The sequence below is a fragment of the Castor canadensis genome, chromosome 13 (assembly GCF_047511655.1).
Source record: "Castor canadensis chromosome 13, mCasCan1.hap1v2, whole genome shotgun sequence".
NCBI lineage: Eukaryota > Metazoa > Chordata > Mammalia > Rodentia > Castoridae > Castor > Castor canadensis.
In genome coordinates, this window is record NC_133398.1 from 22,353,124 (window position 1) to 22,371,757 (window position 18,634).

The window sequence follows — 18,634 nt, forward strand, 5'->3', positions numbered from 1 at the left end:
TTAACACACAGTTGTTGGTGTGGTGGAGTGGCTCAAGTGATGGATCACCTGCCTAACAAGCCCTGAGTTCAACTCCCAGTACCTCCAAAAAATCCAAAACACAGTTGTTGCCAGGTTTGGTTATACACAGTTGTAATCCCACTCAAGAGGCTGAGACAGAAGTAACCTGAGTTCGACGCTAGCCTGAGCTACACAGACTTCAAAGTCAGCTTGAGCTACGTAGCAGGACTCATTCTCAAAAAGCTGATCTCACACACACATGCACACATATATAACAGCACAAAACAAATTGCAGTTGCTGAAGCTGAGGCATAGCAATGAATGCCCAGCTACCCCCAACCACTCTGGACTCTGAGGCAGAGGAATAGCAAGTTCCATGCCAGCTGGGCAACTTAGCGAGACCCTGTCTCAAAATGAAAATACAAAAGAATCTGTGGATATAGTTCATTGGTCCTGGGTTCAATCCCATTAACACAAAAACAAAATAATTATTGAGTCCAGCCCAGCATTTCTAACTCAGTAGGTTGGGTAAGTCTGGACAATTTGTAGAACCATACTTCTCTGAGAATCTGAACTTGGTGTAAACTTGATTGTCCTTTTGAGCTGGTGAGCTTTAAAAATTTTCTGTGCTCATTCCCCAATTGCAGCTATCCTGGGGAGGCCATGTATTTGTTCTTATTTTACAGTCTGTTCGGTTTCTTTGTCCAGTCATGTTTATGAACTCCTGGAATAGATGATCATGAAGACTTACATTCTGGGTGATAACTTAGGAAAACAAATGTGATGTGAATTTAGCACTTTCAAGCTTAAGCTACTCAGGAGGCAGAGATCAGGAGGGTTCGTGTGCAGTTCCAAGCTAGCTTAGGGAAATAGTTTGAAAGGCCCTGTCTTGAAAAGATACCCAACACAAAAAAGGGCTCATGGGGTGGCTTTAGTGCTAGAGCTCCTGCCTAGTAAGTGTGAGGTAGGCCCTGAGTTCAAACTCTAGTGCTGCCCCGCCCCACCAAAAAACAAGAATGGTACAGTGCCTTCGAAGGGCTGAGGGAAAACAACTCTTAACCTTGAATTCTAATTAACCAGTTATCATTCAATAATGATAATGAAACAGACATTTTTAGTCAAAGTTTGAGAGATTACAGAACTGTGCTGAAATAGCTAACATAGAGGCTCTGCCTGAGGAAGAGATGTGCTGAGCCTGAAGTGGAGTGGGATGTCTTGACAAGAAGAAATTCAAAATGTAAAACACAGCAAAACTGCTGCTGCCATCAAAATTCTGTTTGCTCTTCTAGGCTGTCATACCATTAGCCTCTAATATCATTTCTTTTTTGTGGTGCGGGCTAAGAGAAAAGCAGCAGCTTTATTTTATTTTCTTGTGGGGCTGGGAATTGAACCAGGGCCTTATGCATTCTATGCAGGTGTTCTACCACATCTGTAGCCCAGCTCCTAACATCTTCTAATGTATATTAACTTATTGTGGGGATTCCTGTACCAGAAGAGAAGAGAAAACTCATAATCTAAGCATTCTTATTTCCCCATCAAAATACTTGAACAGGGATAGACTTCCTTGATAAATACCTCTGCGAAGTGGACATTTGCTAATATTAGTTTGTCTTTCACTGAGGATGCAGACTACTTGAAGGGCTCATTTTTATACAGAGGTGTAGACTCAATTTTAGAACCTGAAGTGATTGTTTTATCTTGTTGGCTGTTATGTCTACTATAGCTTTCAACTTCCCGTTGACTATTGACACCTGGACATTTTACCTTTTGTTTTTTAACATCATTTTTAGTTCACATTAATATGTTTTGTAATATTATCCAATATTTTCGATGTTCTAAAACTTGAGAAGCAAAAGATTTGGTATTTCATTCATTGTCTACTTTGAATGAAGAGTTTCTATTTTTTTTTCTCTTTCTTTTAGGTGGGACTGGGGTTTGAACTTGCGAAGCAGGTGCTCCACCACTTGAGTTACTCCTCCAGTCCATTTTGCTCTGGTTATTTTGGAGATGGGGGTCCTCTCAAACTGTTTGCCTGAGCTGCACTTGAACCGCAGTCCTCTCGGTCTCAGCCTCTCATGTAGCTAGGATTTACAGTGCCTGGCTCAGATTTCTAATTTTTTAAAACTTTTTAAAATTAGAGCATAAAATTGTACAAGGGGTTTCATTATGATATTTTTGCATGTGCATATAATGTATTTCAGTCAAATTTACTCCCCCTATTATTCTTAGCCCTACTCCCCCTTCTTTAAACAGCTTTTAATGATTTAATTATTCTGTTTTCATACATGTATGTGAAGTACTTCAATCATATTTATCCCCACCTTCACCCTCTGTTTTTGCCTTCTCCCTTCCATGTGGTTCCCACCCTCAAGTAGTCTCCCCATTTTATACTCATGTCATTTTTGTTTGTTTGTTTTGGCAGTATTGAGGCTTGAACTCAGGGCCTTGCTGTGCAGGAACTCTACCAGTGAGTCATGCCTCTACCCCCTCCTTTTTAGGTCTAGATATAAGCAAGAACATGTGATATTTGCCTTTCTCAGTCTGACTTATTTTATATAACATGATGACTTCCGGTTCCATTCATTTTCCTGCAAATGACATAATTCCGTTCTTCTTTATGGCTGAATAATACTCTTTTATGTATATATACCACATTTTCCTCATCTATTCATCAGTTGATGGACACCTAGGCTAATTCCATAGTTTGGCAGTTGTGAATTGTACTGCTGTAAACATGGGTGTGCAGATAGCTCTATTGTATACTGATGTACGTTCATTTGGACGTATGCCCGGGAGTGGTATAGCAGGATCATATGGTAGTACTATTTTTGGTTTTTTTGAGGAACTTCCATAATGATTTCTATAGTGGCTGCACTAATTTACATTCCTTCCAATAGTGTAAGAGAGTTCCTTTTCCCCCCACATCCTCACCAGAATTTATTTATTTATTTTTTTTGATGAATGCCATCCTAACTGGGGTGTGATGGATTCTCAGTGTAGTTTTGATTTGCACTTCTTTTATGGCTAAGGTTGTTTAACCTTCGTTGTGTGTTTATTGGCCATTTATACTACTTTTGAGGATTGTTCAGTTCATTTGCCCAATTTCTAATTGGATTGTTAATTTCTTTTGTTGTTTCCTTTTTGGAGAACTTTATGTATTCTGGACATTAATCCTTCATCCGATAAGTGGTTGGCAAGGATTTTCTCCTATTCTGTAGGTTGTCTCTTGATTTTGATAATTATTTCCTTTGCTGGGCAGAAGCTTTATACTGGAGTTTGAATTCAGGGCTTCATGCAAAGCAGGCGCTCTACCACTTGAGCCATTACACAACACAAAAAATGTGTTTGGTTTTTTCCAGGTAGGGTCTTTTGAACTGTTTGCCCAGGGCTGGCTTTGAACTGTAATCCTCCAGCTCTTTGCCTCCTGAATAGCTAGGATTACAGGTGTGAGCCACTGGTACCCTACACAGATGCCTTTTAATTTGATACAAACTCATTTGTCAATTATTACTTTTATTTCCTGAGCAACTGGAGTCCTAATCAGAAAAGTGTTACCTATGCCTATATTGTCAAGCATTTTCCCTCTATTTTCCTATAGTACTTTCAAAGTTTCTGATCTTACTTGTAGATCTTTGATTAAATTTGATTTAACTTTTGCACGGGTTGAAAGATGGTATCATTAGTCATCAACTTGTAGGTACTCACTTTTTCAGCACTACACGTTGCAAAGGCTTTCCTTTCTTTGAGGTATGTTTTTGGTGCCTTTGTCAAAAATAAGATGACAGAGGCTGTGTGGGCTTATTTCTAGAATTTATGTTCTACTCCATTGATGTATATGTTTGTTTTTGTGCCAGTATCATGTTGTTTTTGTTATTATGGCTCTGTAGTATAGTTTGAAGTCAGGTATTGTAATACTTCCACATTGCTGTCTTTTCTCAGGATTGCTTTGGCTGTTCAGGGTCTTTTGTGCTTCCATATGAATTTCAGGATTGATTTTTCTATTTCTATAAAGAAAGACATTGGGATTTTGATGGGGATTGCATTGAATCTGTACATTGCTTTCAGTAGTATAACCATTTTCATAATATTAATTCTCTTGATTCACTAACATTGGAGGTGTCTTTCCATCTTTTTCAAAGTTTTATCTTTTTTTTGTTTTCTTTTTTTTTTTGTGGTACTGGGGATCGAATTTAGGGCCTTGTGCATACTAAGCAAACGCTAAACCACTGAGTTATATCCCCTGCCCAAGGTTTTATAATTTTTAATGAAAGTCTTTCCATCATCTATTGTCTTTTTCAGTTTCTTCAAAGTTTTATAGTTTTTAATGAAGAGGTTGTCCATCTCCTTTTTAGGCTTACTCCTAGGTTTTTTTTGTTTTGTTTTGTTTTCTTTGAGAGTTTTGTGAATGGATTCCTTTCCTGGTTTCTTTCTCAACCTGTTTGTTATTGGTGTATAGAAAAAGGTACTGATATTTGTATATTGATTTTTACATCCTAAATTTTTGTATCACTTTTTGGGAAAAGCGTTTATCAGATCTAAGTTTTCTGGTGGAATCTTTTAGGGTTTTTTAAGTACAGAATCATATCATCTGCTCATAGGGATAATTTGACTTCTTTTCCTATTTGTGTATGTTTCATTTCTTTGTCTTGCCTCATTTCTTTGACTAACAGTTCAAGCATTATATTGAGTAAAAGTGGAGTGAGTAGACACCATTGTCACATTCCTCACTTCAAAGGAAATGATTTCAGTTTTTCCCCATTGAGGATGATGTGGGCTGTAGTCTTACCATATGAACCCTTTATTACATTGAGGTACTTTTCTTCTATTCTTCTATTCAAGATTTTTATTATAAAAAGGGTGTTGAATTTTGTTAAAGGATTTTTCTGTATCTGTTAAGATGATAATGCAGTTTTTGTCTTTCATTCTGTTTATGCATGCATTGTGACTATTGATTTGTGTATGCCAAACCATTCTTGCATTGCTGGACTGAAACCAACTTGATTGTGGCATATAATCTTTTTAATGTGTTACTGTATTTGATTTGCAAGTATCTTACTGAGAATTTTTATGTCTGTTTTCTTCAAGGAAATTATAATTTTCTTTTTTTGTGTGTCCTTACCCAGTTTTGTTATCAGGGTAATATTGGCTTCTTAGAATGAGTGTAGTAGTAATCTTTCTCTTTCTATTTAATGGAATAGTTTGAGGAATGTTGGTGTTAATTTTTCTTTAAAGGTCTGGTAGAATTCAGCAGTGAATCTGCCAGTCTTGGGCTTTTCTTTGTTGGGAGATTCCTAATTACTGCTTTAATTTCATTGCTTGTTAAAAGATCTTTTTAATGGCTGGTGTCTTCAATTTTGGAAGGTCAGATGCATATATAGATTTATCCATTTCTTATAGATTTTCCAGTTCTTTAGAATAATTTTCAAACTTTCCTAATGATTCTCTGAATTTCATTGGCATTTGTTATGAAAATCCCTTTTCTCACCTCTGATTTTATTTATTTATTTTTTTCTGGTTCTGGGGCTTGAACTTAGGGCCTTCACCTTGAGCCACTCCACCAGCCCTATTTTTGTGAAGGGTTTTTTGAGATAGGGTCTTAGGAACTATTTACCCAGGCTGGCTTTGAACCACGATCCTCTTGATCTCTGCCTTCTGATTAGCTAGGATTACAGGGGTGAGCCACTGGTGCCTGTGTATTTATTTATTTTTTTATGGCACTGGGACTTGAACTCAGGCCTTCATGCTTGCTAGGCAGGGTCATTGCCTCCTTCCTTTGGTTAGTTTGGCTAAGGGTTTATCAGTCTTTTTTACATCTTTTCAAAGAACTTTTTATTTTATTGATCTCTGTATTGTTCTCTAGTCTCCATTTCCTTTGTTTCTGCCTTGATCTTTATTTCTTTTTGTCTCCTGCCTTGAGCTTAGCTTATTCTTTTTCTAAGAGCTCAAGGTGCATTGGGATCTCTGACTTTAATGAAGGCACTCGTAACCATAAGCTTTCCTCTTAGCACTGACTTTGCTATGTCTCAAAGTTACTTGTAAGTTGTGTTTTCATTTTTATTTGATCTTGGGGAATTTTTTTATTTCCCTCCTAATTTGTTTGATGACCCACTGGCCCTCAGACCAACCTGGCAGCAAATACATGCAGCCAGGAGTCAAACCTTAGAGACCAAATGCTACCCCATCCACAGGCTCAGTGGTTTGTCTCCACCACAACTCTCAGGTGATAGGACTCAACTCCTGGTTAAGGAAGCAGGGCCTCCAGACACCACACCCTTAGCAGCTGGAGCTCCCCACTGTTTGAACTTCCCTGCAGGACTGCCATCAGACTCTCTCCCTTTCCATGACCACTTCTTGTGGCCACCTCCTGCCCAGACATCAAAGTAGGGTGTCCCAAGACTCCGTGAGCTGTGAGTGTTCCTGATTTTCAAGTCCTCAGATTACTCAGTTTCAAACAATAGGCCCTCTCTCAGGGTGGTATCTTGCCATTGCTCTCAGAGATGAGGGGAATGGCAGAATATATTTCTTCACTGAAGTTTTATTACTTTTAGTAAAATGTGAAAGATATATATGGTCTGAAGAGAAACATTATACAGTTCTATTACTTTTATTTATTTACTTATTTTGTAGTACTGGGGCTTGAACTCAAGGCCTTCACCTTGAGCCACACCACCAGCCCAATTTTTTGTGATATGGTTTTTCTTGAAGTGTTTGCCCCACTGGCTTTGAACTGCAATCCTCCTCTGGTCTTTGCCTTCTGAGTAGCTAGGATTACAGGCGTGAGCCACCTGTGTCCAGCTATTTTTTATTTTTTTTATAGTGAGAAAAATGTGTATTTAGAATTAGCCAGCTGGACTGTTTAGATGGTTCCAGTTTTGTTGGTAACATCCAACACATCATAATTGGGCAGGAGCTAGTCAAATATATGCCTTCTTCTCTCCATCAGGCCTGACCAGGGTATTGACCTTAGCCGCATCATTGTCAAAGAGTTTCTTCACAGCCTGTTTGATCTGGTGCTTTTTGGCCTTGACATCCACAGTGAACACAAGTGTGATATTGTCGTCTATCTTCTTCATGGCTGGCTCAGTGGTCAGGGAGAACTTGATGATAGCACAGGGGTTAAGCTTCTTTCTCGTGGAGACACTCTGCTGAGGATAGTTGGGCTGCCTCTGGAGCCAGGTCTTGGGCCATCTGAAAGTGGGTGACATGTTTCTTCTTTTTATGGTTGTGAGGGCCTTTCGGCACTTTCAAAGCCATTGCTTTGGCTTTGGCTTTGGGAGGAGCAGGAGCTTCCTTCTTTGTTTTTGGCATCATCTTGATGAAAAGAGTCTCTTACTTTTTAAAAGGAAGGACATTGTAGATATTGGAGGAGACACTAATAGCATCAGTTGCATGTACATTCAACCACGTATATACTGTTTATATTTATTTAGAATTCTTAAAGTGTATTAATCAAAATGTTTCTCCAAAGCTTTCTTTTTGTATTCTTGTAGACCTTAGTATTAATATTATCATAGTATCATAAAAACAGACAGTAATTAGCACCCCATAAAGAATTAGGACATTAGTATTACCTTACTAGTATCCAGGAGTCCCCCCTTTTTCCATTTTCATCCATGTTTTCCTTCCAAGTGTATGTACCCATTATACTTCTCACAACATAGATTAGGTGTTCTTAAACTATATAAACAAGGCAGTAAGTAAAACATATATATGTGTTTTATATATGTATATAAAATACACACTCTTGTGTCTGGCCTCTCTTATTCAGCATTAGTCTTACGGAATTAATACATGTTGTATTTTGTCTCTTTCATCTTTTCTTTTATCACTAAAGTATTTTATTTTGTTGATGGCCATTTAAATTATTTTTCTTTGTAAATAGTGTTGCAGTGGATATTTTTTTTGTATGTATTTTATTGCCTCTTCCCTCTTACTAAGGTCAAAAGTAATAAAATTTACCATCTTGGCCATTTTGAATGTATAATATAGTAATGTTAAATATAGGTACTTTGTTATGCAACACATTTCTAGAACTTTTTCATTATGCAAAATACTATATCTATTATATAATAACTCCTCTTTTCTCTTTCTTCCCAAATACCATTCTAGTTTTGTTTGACGAGTGTGACTACAAGACTGGGGCATGGTTCAAGTGGTAAGACCCTGAGTTCAATCCCCAGTATCACCTCCTCCCAAAGTCAAGATTTTGACCATATTAGCTACCTCATATATGTGGAATCATATAGAAGTTTCCTTTTTGTAATTGACTGACTTCACTTAGTATACTGCCCTCAAGGTTCATCTGTGTCTAGTATATTGGCAGGATTTCCTTTTTTTAAAGCTCAGTAATATTTCACCATGTGTATGCGCCGCATTTTTTTCATTCATCTGTCCATGATCATTTAGGTTGCTTCCACCTCTTTTGTGAATAATGCTGCAACAACATGGTGTACAAGGTCAGGCGTGGTGGTGTGCACCTATAATTCCAGCTACATGGGAGATGTAGGTAGAAGGATCACAGTCCAAGGTTGACATTAGGCAAGAATGCAAGACCCTATAAGAAAAACACAACAAAAAAGGACTGAGTGGGTATGGCTTAAGTGGTAAGCACCTGCCTAACAAGTTAAAGATCCTGAGTTCAAGTCCCTGTACCACCAAAACAAAACAAAATGAAACAAAACAAACAAAAAACATGGTCTCGTTTTGAGATCCTGTTTTCTTATTTTATTTTATAGTTGGTTTAAATTCAGGTTCTTGCACTTGGAAGGCATGTGTTCTACCACTTGAGCCACGCAGTCAGCCTGAGATCCTGTTTTCAGTTCTTCTTGATAGAGACCCAGAAGTGGGATAGTTGGATCATATAGTAATTGTATTTACAGTTTTTGAGAAAGTACCATACTTTGTGTAATATAATGGCCAATCCTGATGGAACATGAGTTGGTATCTCATTGTGGTTTTGAAAAATCAGTCATTGTAACAACCTGTATTAACAGCATAAAAGGTATCTAATAGAATCCAACAAAGCATTCAGAAAGAACTCACCTCCTGGCTGGGTGTGGAACACACCTGTAATACTACCACTCAGGAGGTTGGCATGGGACTATTGTGGGTTCCAGGTCAGGCTGAGCTGCATTGAGAGGGCCTGTCTTAAAAATCAAGGGTGGGTATAGCTCAGAGGAGGCAGAGTGCTTGTCTAGTGTGTGCAAGGTCCTCGGTTTGATTCCTGACATTGAAAAGAAAGAAAGAAAAGCTAGACACATTATCAATTGTACCAGATGCTTAAAAGATATTGAAAACTAAGCTTTGAGTTTTTATAACATCCCTGGTATAATACTCATTTACAGGAGAAGAATCTTAAAGCACGGTAATGTCAAGTAACTTGTCTAGAATAGGATGTCTGATTTCACAGTGGTCCCAAGTACCCTTCCTGCTCTCCTTTTCTGCACTTCCTCTTCCTTAACATTGCCCAGGCACTTTTATCATGTAGAGCAATTAGCTGCCTAAAATGGTGATTTATAATTGTGTATTTCTTGGTAATACTATGTCATATTAGGTCTCTAGTTGATAATGTAACACAAATGAGAACTCAGATAACTTGCTTTTTGGCATTCACATTTTCTCAAAATTAGAATACCTCTGTTAAATAATCTTTTTTTTTTTTTAAGTTTTGGAATATCTGAGATAAGCTGATAGCAGTTTTTTAGGATGTTTAGCATGCCTTTCAGGATGTTTCTGTAATGCTAATGCATTGATGGTATTAGTTTTGCATATCCCTCTAGACCAACATGAAGGGATCTCTTGCTCAGTTCCTGTCTGAGTGACTGATGTTTGGTCGTAATCTAGTGACTGTGGTATCATTTGCTATTGTTAACCTATATACATCTGCTCATACTTTGAAAATTTGTAATATCAGTGTCAAGTTGCTTATTCTTTTCCAGGAGTCTTAAAACACTTTTGAGACTTTTGTGATTAAAAAAGCTACCTGTAGAATTTGATTAGGATATTTATGGAACTCAAATGAAGTAATACCGGTGAAGCTGAAAACTAAAGGACATGTTAGATACTTGGAACCCTGTGAGGCTTTTTAGGGCCTCTTTTGGTTAGGTTGATAAGATACTAAATCTTAACACATGAGTGGGGGCTCACAGGAAGTGAAACTAGAGGAAGGGAAAGTGAAAGGGACAAGATCAAAGGTGAGGTTGGTAATATTGACAATGGAGATGAAAGTATGTAATCAGAGTCAATGTGGACAGAAAAGGCTGCACATGTTGAGGAAAGACAGGACAAGAGTGCTATTACTCATGAGGTAATAGCTATACAAAGGCACACACATGCAAGGACCTCTAGGAATCAGTAGTCTTGGTTCTGGGCAGGAGACTTCTGCATTTGCAGAGAGAATTTGGGAGCAAGTAGTTTTTTGGGTATTAAGTCAACCTATTCTTCTGTAAGCAGGTTAAATTCTATGCTGGTAGAAAATATTGCCATATTAATCTTTTTATGTGGTTCTCATGAAATTTCTTTATTTAGGATCACAAATATTTTGTAAGATTTTATTAGTGCTTAGAAAAAGAATGTTTTTCAGGAGTTTGAAAAGATTATACTTTTCTCCCAATAGTGATAAATATGGTATTTAAAAGTTAAAAAGCATTGTAATGAAACTTGTAGTGTTTAAATAATTTATATTCAGGACTGGTGGTATGGCTCAAGTGGTAGAGCACCTGCCTACCAAGTGTGAAACCCTGAGTTCAAACCCCGGTACTGTCAAAAAAAAATTTATATTCAGTCTTACCCGGTGCTATTTCTGGACGAAAACATCTCTGAATCTTATCTACATAAACTTGAGTATTCATTGTAGGCTTTTCAATTCTACTTGTTGTCAGTATTAAAACAATAGGATTTAAATAAAACTGAGCTGTGTGCTGGGATAATTAACTTTACAGCAGTGATTCTCTGACTTCAGAGTAAATCAGAGGAAGGCATATTAAAATGTAGACTGCTGGGTACCATCCCTGGTGTTTCTCATTAAGTAGGTCTAGGTGAGGTTGAGAATTTCCATTTTCAGCAAGGTGGTTCTTATGTTAGAACTACTGTTATATAATAATAAGCAGAACTATCATAGGAAACCACAGTTTAGCTTCTAAAAATAGATTAATCAAGCCTATAATGCTTAAGAAAAACATAACACAAACCCAGGTCTCCTTAGATGTGACAAAAATAAAATTTCTATCATAGTCTTTCTTCAGATTTATTTTTAAATCTATTTGGCAATAGAACAAATTAGAAAAGATCCTTAAAATACTTTAGAGGCATTGGAAACATTGTTTTTTATGCATAACAAAAAGTTATGGTGGGGATGCTGTCTGAGAAGTGCATTGTAGGCAATTACATCATCATTAACGGAACATGGTGGAGGCTACTTACAAAAACGTAGATAATACAGTTTATTTACTATATCCTAGGCTTTATGGTAGCCCATTGCCCTAGGCTACAGACCTGTGCAGCACATCACTGTATGCTATAGGTAATTATAACACAGTGGTAAGTATTTGTATATCCGAACATAGAAAAGGTACACTTGTGTAGGGCACTTACCATGAATGGAGCTTGCAGGGCTGGAAGGTGTGCCAGGTGAGTCAGTGAGTGATTGAGTAAATGTGAAGGCCTAGGACATGATAGTGCACTCTAAACTTTACAAGAAAGCACCATATGCTTTGTAAAAAACAAGTTTTTCTTTCTTCTGTAAAAAAATTAGTCTTAGCTTCCTGTAACTGTTCTTTACAAATATTTTCAGCTATTTTGCAATACTGTTTTGCTTAAAACATAACTTTTTACAGCTGTACAAAAATACTTTCTTTCTATTATGTAATGAACTTTTTTCTAATTTTAATTTTTTTATTTTGCCTTTTAAACATAGCAGGATTATCAATTTCATTGTCTTCTACCTCTACATCTTGTATCCCACTGGAAGGTGTTCAGGGGCAATAACAGGCATGAAGTTGTTGTCAGCTTCCATGACAGCAGTGCCTTTTTCTGGAATATTTCCTGAAGGACCTGGCTGAGGATGTCTTAAGTTAACTTTTTATTTGTTTCATATGTAGAAGGAAGATACTGTAAAGTAATGATGAAAAGTATAGCCTACTAAATACATAATCTAGTAATATAGTTGTTTAAAGTCAAGTGTAACATACTGAATATAATTACATGTGCTATATACGTTTTATACAATTAATTGGCAGAGCAATAGGTTTGTTTACACCAACATTACCATAGATGCTACCGGGTCATAGGCCATAGGAAATTTTCAGCTCACTTAAAATCTTGTAACCACTGACCTGTATATGATTAGGTCCTTGACTGAAATATCATTAAGTGGTACATGACTGGCTGTATTGAAACAATGTAATTCATTCATACTTTTCCTGGAAGATAAATGTCAGACTTGGGTTTTAAAAAATGTAATGCCCACAAGGAAAATCTGAAAAAACGTTTCATTGAAAGGTAGTTGGTTTTGTTTCTCATTCCCTTTTTCTTGCCCTCGTTAAGTCATCCCCATAGTTCCTTGAATTTTACATCCTAAAACTGGAGGATCAAATATGACAGTATAGTTAATGTAGTATGTCAACTCAAATTAGTTTCAGTAATTAAAAAAAAAATCTTATGTTTTTTAGCTAATGGGAATGACAACAAGAAATTTAAAGGAGATAGACCTCCCTGTTCGCCTTCCCGAGTTCTCCATCTTCGCAAAATTCCATGTGATGTCACCGAAGCAGAGGTCATATCATTAGGTCTACCATTTGGCAAAGTAACTAATCTTTTGATGTTGAAAGGAAAAAGCCAGGTATGTAATGTTTAAAGATTGACATAGAGTAACTCCTTCCCCAGGATTAGTGTTATAGATGGTTTTCATTTTGTTGAAATTTTAAAAATACATTTTCTCTCTCCCTCTCCCCCTCCCTACGCCTCCCCTCTCCCCTCTTTCCTTTTCCTTCTCCCTTCTCCCCTCTACTGCTGGAGGCACACCTCCAGTCCATTTTGCTCTTGTTATTTAGGAGGTGGGGTGTCATAAACTATTTGCCTGGACTGACCTCAAACCATGATCCTTCTGATCGCAGCCTCCCAGGTAGTTACGATTACAGGACGAGCCACCAGTACTTGGCTAAATTTATTTATTTTTAGCTGATACATACAGATATAAAAATTATATATGTTTGTAGGATATTGTGATATTTTGAGTACATTGTATAATATTTAAGTTAGATATAAAATTATTTTAAATCAGTTTTTATTTCTTTCTCCTTTTTGGGGAGGGGGGTGGCAATACTAGGGATCAAACCCAGGGCCTTGCACATGCTAGACAAGTGCTCTACAACTAAACTACATCCCCATCCTTATCATTTATTTATGATGAAAACACTTAAAATCCTTTTTTCTAACTTTTTGAAATTTACGGTACTTACTAGAAACAACTAACTTTCAGTCTGTTGAAAGTATATTTCTTCCCTAATAACTTTACTATCATTTTTACTACAAAAAGAAAGAAATACAGAGTATATCATAGTTTTTAGTCACTCTAGTGAGCAATATCACACCAGAACTTCTTACTCCTGTCTGTCTAACTATAACCTAGCAACCCACTGATCAACTTTTCCCCAGTCCTTCTTTCCCGCTTTGTCTCCCCCAGCCTCTGGTAACCACCATTGTACTCTCAACTTCCATGAGATCAACCTTCGATTCCACATATGAGTGGGATCATGCAGTACTTGTTTTCTGTGCCTGACTTATTTCACTTAACATAATGATCTCCAGTTTCATTCAGATGGTAATAAATGACAGGATTTCATTCTTTTTTATGGCTGAATGGTATTCCATCATGTATATGCACTGCATTTTCTTTATCCATTCAATGATTGTTGGACAATTAAGTTGTTAGCATTTCTTGGCTGTTGTGGATAGTGCTGCGATAAACATGGGAGTATAGATACCTCTGACATGCTGATTTCATTGCTTTGGATATATAACCAGTGGTGGAATTGTTAGATCATATGATAGCTCTGTAATTTTTGTTTTAGGAATCTCCATACTGCATTTCATAATGGCTTTATGGTTTTATGTTCCCACTTACAGTGCTCATGGGTTTTCTTTTTCTGAACATCCTTGCCAGCACTTGTTATCTTTAGTCTTTTTTGCTAATAACATTGTTATTGTTTGGGAATGATGGTGTACATCTTTAATCCTAGCTAACTGGAAGGCAGAGATCAGGAGACTTGAGGCTCAAGGGCAGCCCAGGCCAAAAGTTTGCAAGACCCCTAACTGAACAAAAAAATTGGGTGAGGTGCACTTAGCTCACTCAACTAGCTTTTCCTAGCTCCTGAGAGGTGTAGTAGGAAGAAGTCAGTCTGAGGCTGGCCCTAGGCAAAAAAACAACTATCTATAACTATCTGTAAAACATCTAAAAAGCAAAAAAGGGCTGGGGACATGGCTCAAGTGCATGGACCCTGAGTTTGCACACCAGTATTGCCAGAAAGAAAGAAAAAAAATTCTTACTTGAATGAGGTGACATCTCAGTGTGGTTTTGATTTGCATTTTCTTTTTATGAGAAATGTCTATTTAGGTCTACTTCTCCACCCCACCCCTTTGAGACAAAAGTTTTACTGTATTGCTCAGACTGACCTCACAGTTATAATCCTGCCTTTGCATCCTGAGTGTTGGGACTATAGATAGGCACCATTGTGCCCAGCTCTCTCACTTTTATTTTTGGTGATACTGGGATTTGAACTCCAGTCCTCACACTTGCTAGGCCCTGTTTTGTGTTGGGGATTTTGGAGATAGGGTCTCTCAAACTATTTGCAGAGGCTGGTCTCTGCCTCCTGAGTAGCTAGAATTACAGGCATGAGCCACTGGTACCCAGCTCTTAACCTATTTTCAAATTGGGTTATTTGATTTTTTTGCTGTTGAGTTTTTGGAGTTCTTTATATATTCTGGATATTCACCCCTTACCAAATAAATAGTTTACACATATTTTCTCCCATTCTGTAGGGTATCTCTTCACTGTGTTGATGGTTTGCTGTGCACGAGCATATTTTAGCTTGATGTAATCCTATTTGTATATTTTTTTCGTTTCCTTTGTTCTTCAACCATATCCAAAAATCCTTACCTATTTCTATGTCCCAAAAATTGAGTTTTTCTTAACATAAATAAGGAAAACTTGATTCTCTGATGACTATGACAAAAAATATAATATCTGTTTTGTTTTGAATAATCATGTGTTTTCTTGTTCCAACTCAGACCCCACTGGGATGAACTCTTTAGCTCTTTCTACATCTTTGCTTGTCCTGAAAATCTTTTCCACTGAGCATTGTAAAGAGGACACCAAACCTAGGCCTTAGAAATCTTTAGTAATTGTGATATGTTACTGTGTTTCCTCTACTTTCCATAATCAGTAAGTTTCAGAGATACCTTAAATAACATTTACAAATAATAGGTTGATAAATGTGGGCATTAAAGAGATTGAATGGTGTCTGATTCAGTCCCTTTTCTTGAAAAACTAATTACTATCTTTAATTCAGATGAAATGACTAAGATCTAGAGAAGTTAAACAACACACCTAGTATTCATTCTGTGCTTGTACATTTCTTAGAGGTGGTACATGGCTGCTAGTTAGATCGCATTTCCTCCTGCTGAAAATACTATAGTCTGTGGTTTGAAAACAACCAGCATGATCATATCTAAAGTTTGATTATCTGTAAGAGGCAGTAGACAGATCTTCTAGACAATTTTTTTGGTCTCTACTATTGATTTGGGTTTATTTTATCGGTAAGGTAACTGTACCTCTTACACTAAATGCTTATATTTTGATCATAAATCCTGTTTAGAAAATGACTTTTTATTAACACACTTCAACAAGATAATTTGATGTGAGTCACTAGAACCACTTGTGGGCCACCTTTCCTAGGGTATTGGGTGGTGAAATGTTGGAGTCAGAGTTGGAATTATTTTCACCAGCCTTCCTGTGGGTAGTAACTTTCAGTTGTCTCTATATCACATGAAAGTTGAGACTTAAATTTTAGTTGTTTGGTGATTTTAATTTTTTCTTTTGGTGGTACTGGGGGTTGAACTCAGGGTCTTACACTGCTAGACAGACAGTCTACCACTTGAGCCCTGCCACCAGTTTCCTTTTCTTCCCTTTCCTTTCCTCTCCTTCCCTCGCCTCCTTCCTGGCCTCCCCCCAACCCCCAACTCCCTTGGTCTTTTCTGGTACTGGGGTTGGAACTTGAGGGCCTTGAGCTTGCTGGACAGGTACTCTACCACTTGAACCAGGCCCCCAGCCTTGCTTTTGAGTTGGGAGTCTAACTCAATGCCCAAGCCAGCCAGGCTAGCCTAAGAACCTCCTATTTATGCTTCCCAGTATAGCTGGGGATGTCAGGAATGCCTCACTGAAACTAGCCATTGGTTAAAATGATGTCTTGTGAACTCTTTTGCACAGGCTAGACTTAAACCTTGATCTTCCTAATCTCTACTTCCATAGTCGCTATGATTACAGACTTGACCCATTGTGCCCAGCCAGCTTTGTCTGGAGTTGCAAATGCATTTTAAAGGCATGCTTAACATAATTCTTACATTGTGAAACCTTAAAAATTAAAAAGTGAGAAAAATATTGAAAAGTATATAGAGTTATTTAAAACAATGTAATATTCTATAAATTTCACTCTTCTCTGGTAATAGGTTAATACGATGCCACATACCACATTAGTTTAATATGATGCCGAGCATGGGCGCTACTTCCAGTTACGAGGGAGATGGAGATTAAGTTCAGCCTGAGTAAAAAGTTAGCAAGATCTCATCTCAACAACAAGTGAGGCAGTGGTGGCTCTTCTGTGATCCCAGCTATAAGAGAAACAGAAGCAGGAGAATTGGGGTCCCAGGATGCCCCTGGGCAAAAATACAAGACCCTCACTGAAAAATAACTAAAGTGAACAAATTTGAGGGCATGGCTCAAAAGGTAAAGCACCAGCCTAGCAAGTACAAGGCCCTGAGTTCAAACTCAGTGCCACCACCAAAAAAAAAAAAAAGTGTAACATCCAGATATGTAGATGCAGTGTGTGTGCAAATATATATGTAAGCATATAATAAAATTTACAAAATGGGAGAGCATTTTACATACTTATATGTAACTTTTTCTTCAAAGTACAACATGGGTGTTGATCGGAAGCATATTTTTAAAAGTAATGCAAAAGTAAAAATGTGCACTACTATTTTAAATGCATGCTTTCAAAGACTGGGTTTTAGCAGTTCTTTTTTATAATACCAGACAGATCACTTAATAGAAACTCTACCTAAAAATCATCTCATGGGAACTGCAAGGAAACTTAAAGATAATATTAGGCAGCACTTTGTGCTTTAGATGAGAGGCTCTGAGATGTTAATGACTAAGCTGTTAAAACTAGATACAAGTTTAAATTAAGTTGTCTTTCTACCATAACACAACAGTTTTCATTCCTTGCTCTCAAATCAGATATGTTGGCTTCTAGTTGGCAAAGTATGAGATAATGAGTCTCACTGAAAAATTTTCCATTGAATTTTATTTAAAAATATTTACAAATAGCTGTTTTATAAAAAGAAAAGGTAGAACAAGTCATATGGCTCATTCTTGTTTAAGAATTTGGGTAACTTGCTGGGCACAGGTGGCTCATGCCTGTAATCCTGGCTGCTCAGAAGATAGAGATCAGGATTGCAGTTCAAAGCCAGCCCAGGCAAATAGTTTGAGAGATCCTATCTGGAATATTCCAAACACAGAAAAGGGCTGGTGGAGTGGCTTAATGTGTAGGTCCTGAGTTCTAGCCCAGTACTGAAAAATAAAGAATTTGGGTCAGTAGAGTGCTTGCCTAGTAGACATAAGTCCCTGAGTTCAAACTCCAGTACTACCAAAAACAAAAACAACAAGAATTTAGGTAGTTAGATGAAGACTGGCCTTGGTGGCTCATATCTATAATCCTAGCTGCTCAGGAGGCACAGTTCAAGAGGATCATGGCTGAGGCCAGCCCAGGCAAAATATGAGATCCTCATCTCAGTCAATAAGCTGAGTGTGGTGATGCACACCTATGATCCCAGCTACATGGGAAATGGTAGGTAGGAGCATCTTGGTCTGAGGCCAGCACAAGTGAAAAATGCAAGACCCTACTTGAAAAATAGCTAAAGCAAAAAAAGGTGGTGGTGGGGTTCAAGTAGTAGATTGCCTGCCTAGCAAGTGTAAGACCTTGAATTAAAGCCCCAGCACTGTCCCATCCACTCCCCGCCACCTCCCCCCACCAAAAAAAAAAAAAAAAAAAAAAACCTAAAGTATTTGGGTAGTTAGCCTTCTCCCTCCATTCTGGTTTTTTTTTTTTTTTAGGTCCTGGGGTTTGAACTCAGGGCTACATACTTGTTAGACAGCTCTACCACTTGAGACTTGCCACCAGCCCTTGGAATTTTTTTGTTTTTAATCCTCCTAATTGCCCGATGAAATTAATATCCCTGTTGTGCACTGTAGCCCTTTAGCCACAAGATTTTTAATAGAAAACTGTTAAAACTGCAGCTCCTGAAAGGATTCTTTTAGAATGGTGATGCAGACACTTATTTTTGCCCTTTTAATTATTTT

General features: G+C 37.6%; 1 protein-coding gene and 1 pseudogene across 6 annotated transcripts in view; one reads left to right on the forward strand and one right to left on the reverse strand.

The window, feature by feature from the left end:
- Ptbp3 (polypyrimidine tract binding protein 3) overlaps positions 1-18,634 on the forward strand; it is a 93,126-nt gene that overhangs the window by 33,058 nt on the left and 41,434 nt on the right. For 4 of the 6 annotated variants that reach the window (XM_020158771.2, XM_020158770.2, XM_074051251.1 and 1 more), the window contains one exon: positions 12,669-12,838. The exons of 1 other annotated variant lie outside the window; for it this stretch is intronic. In XM_020158771.2, coding sequence (XP_020014360.1) covers positions 12,669-12,838 — 170 coding nt within the window. Of the gene's footprint in view, positions 1-8,109; positions 8,156-12,668; positions 12,839-18,634 lie in introns of all 6 variants that reach the window. One more of the 6 variants, XM_074051252.1, reaches the window with a different exon arrangement.
- LOC141415382 (large ribosomal subunit protein uL23 pseudogene) lies at positions 6,857-7,311 on the reverse strand (annotated as a pseudogene).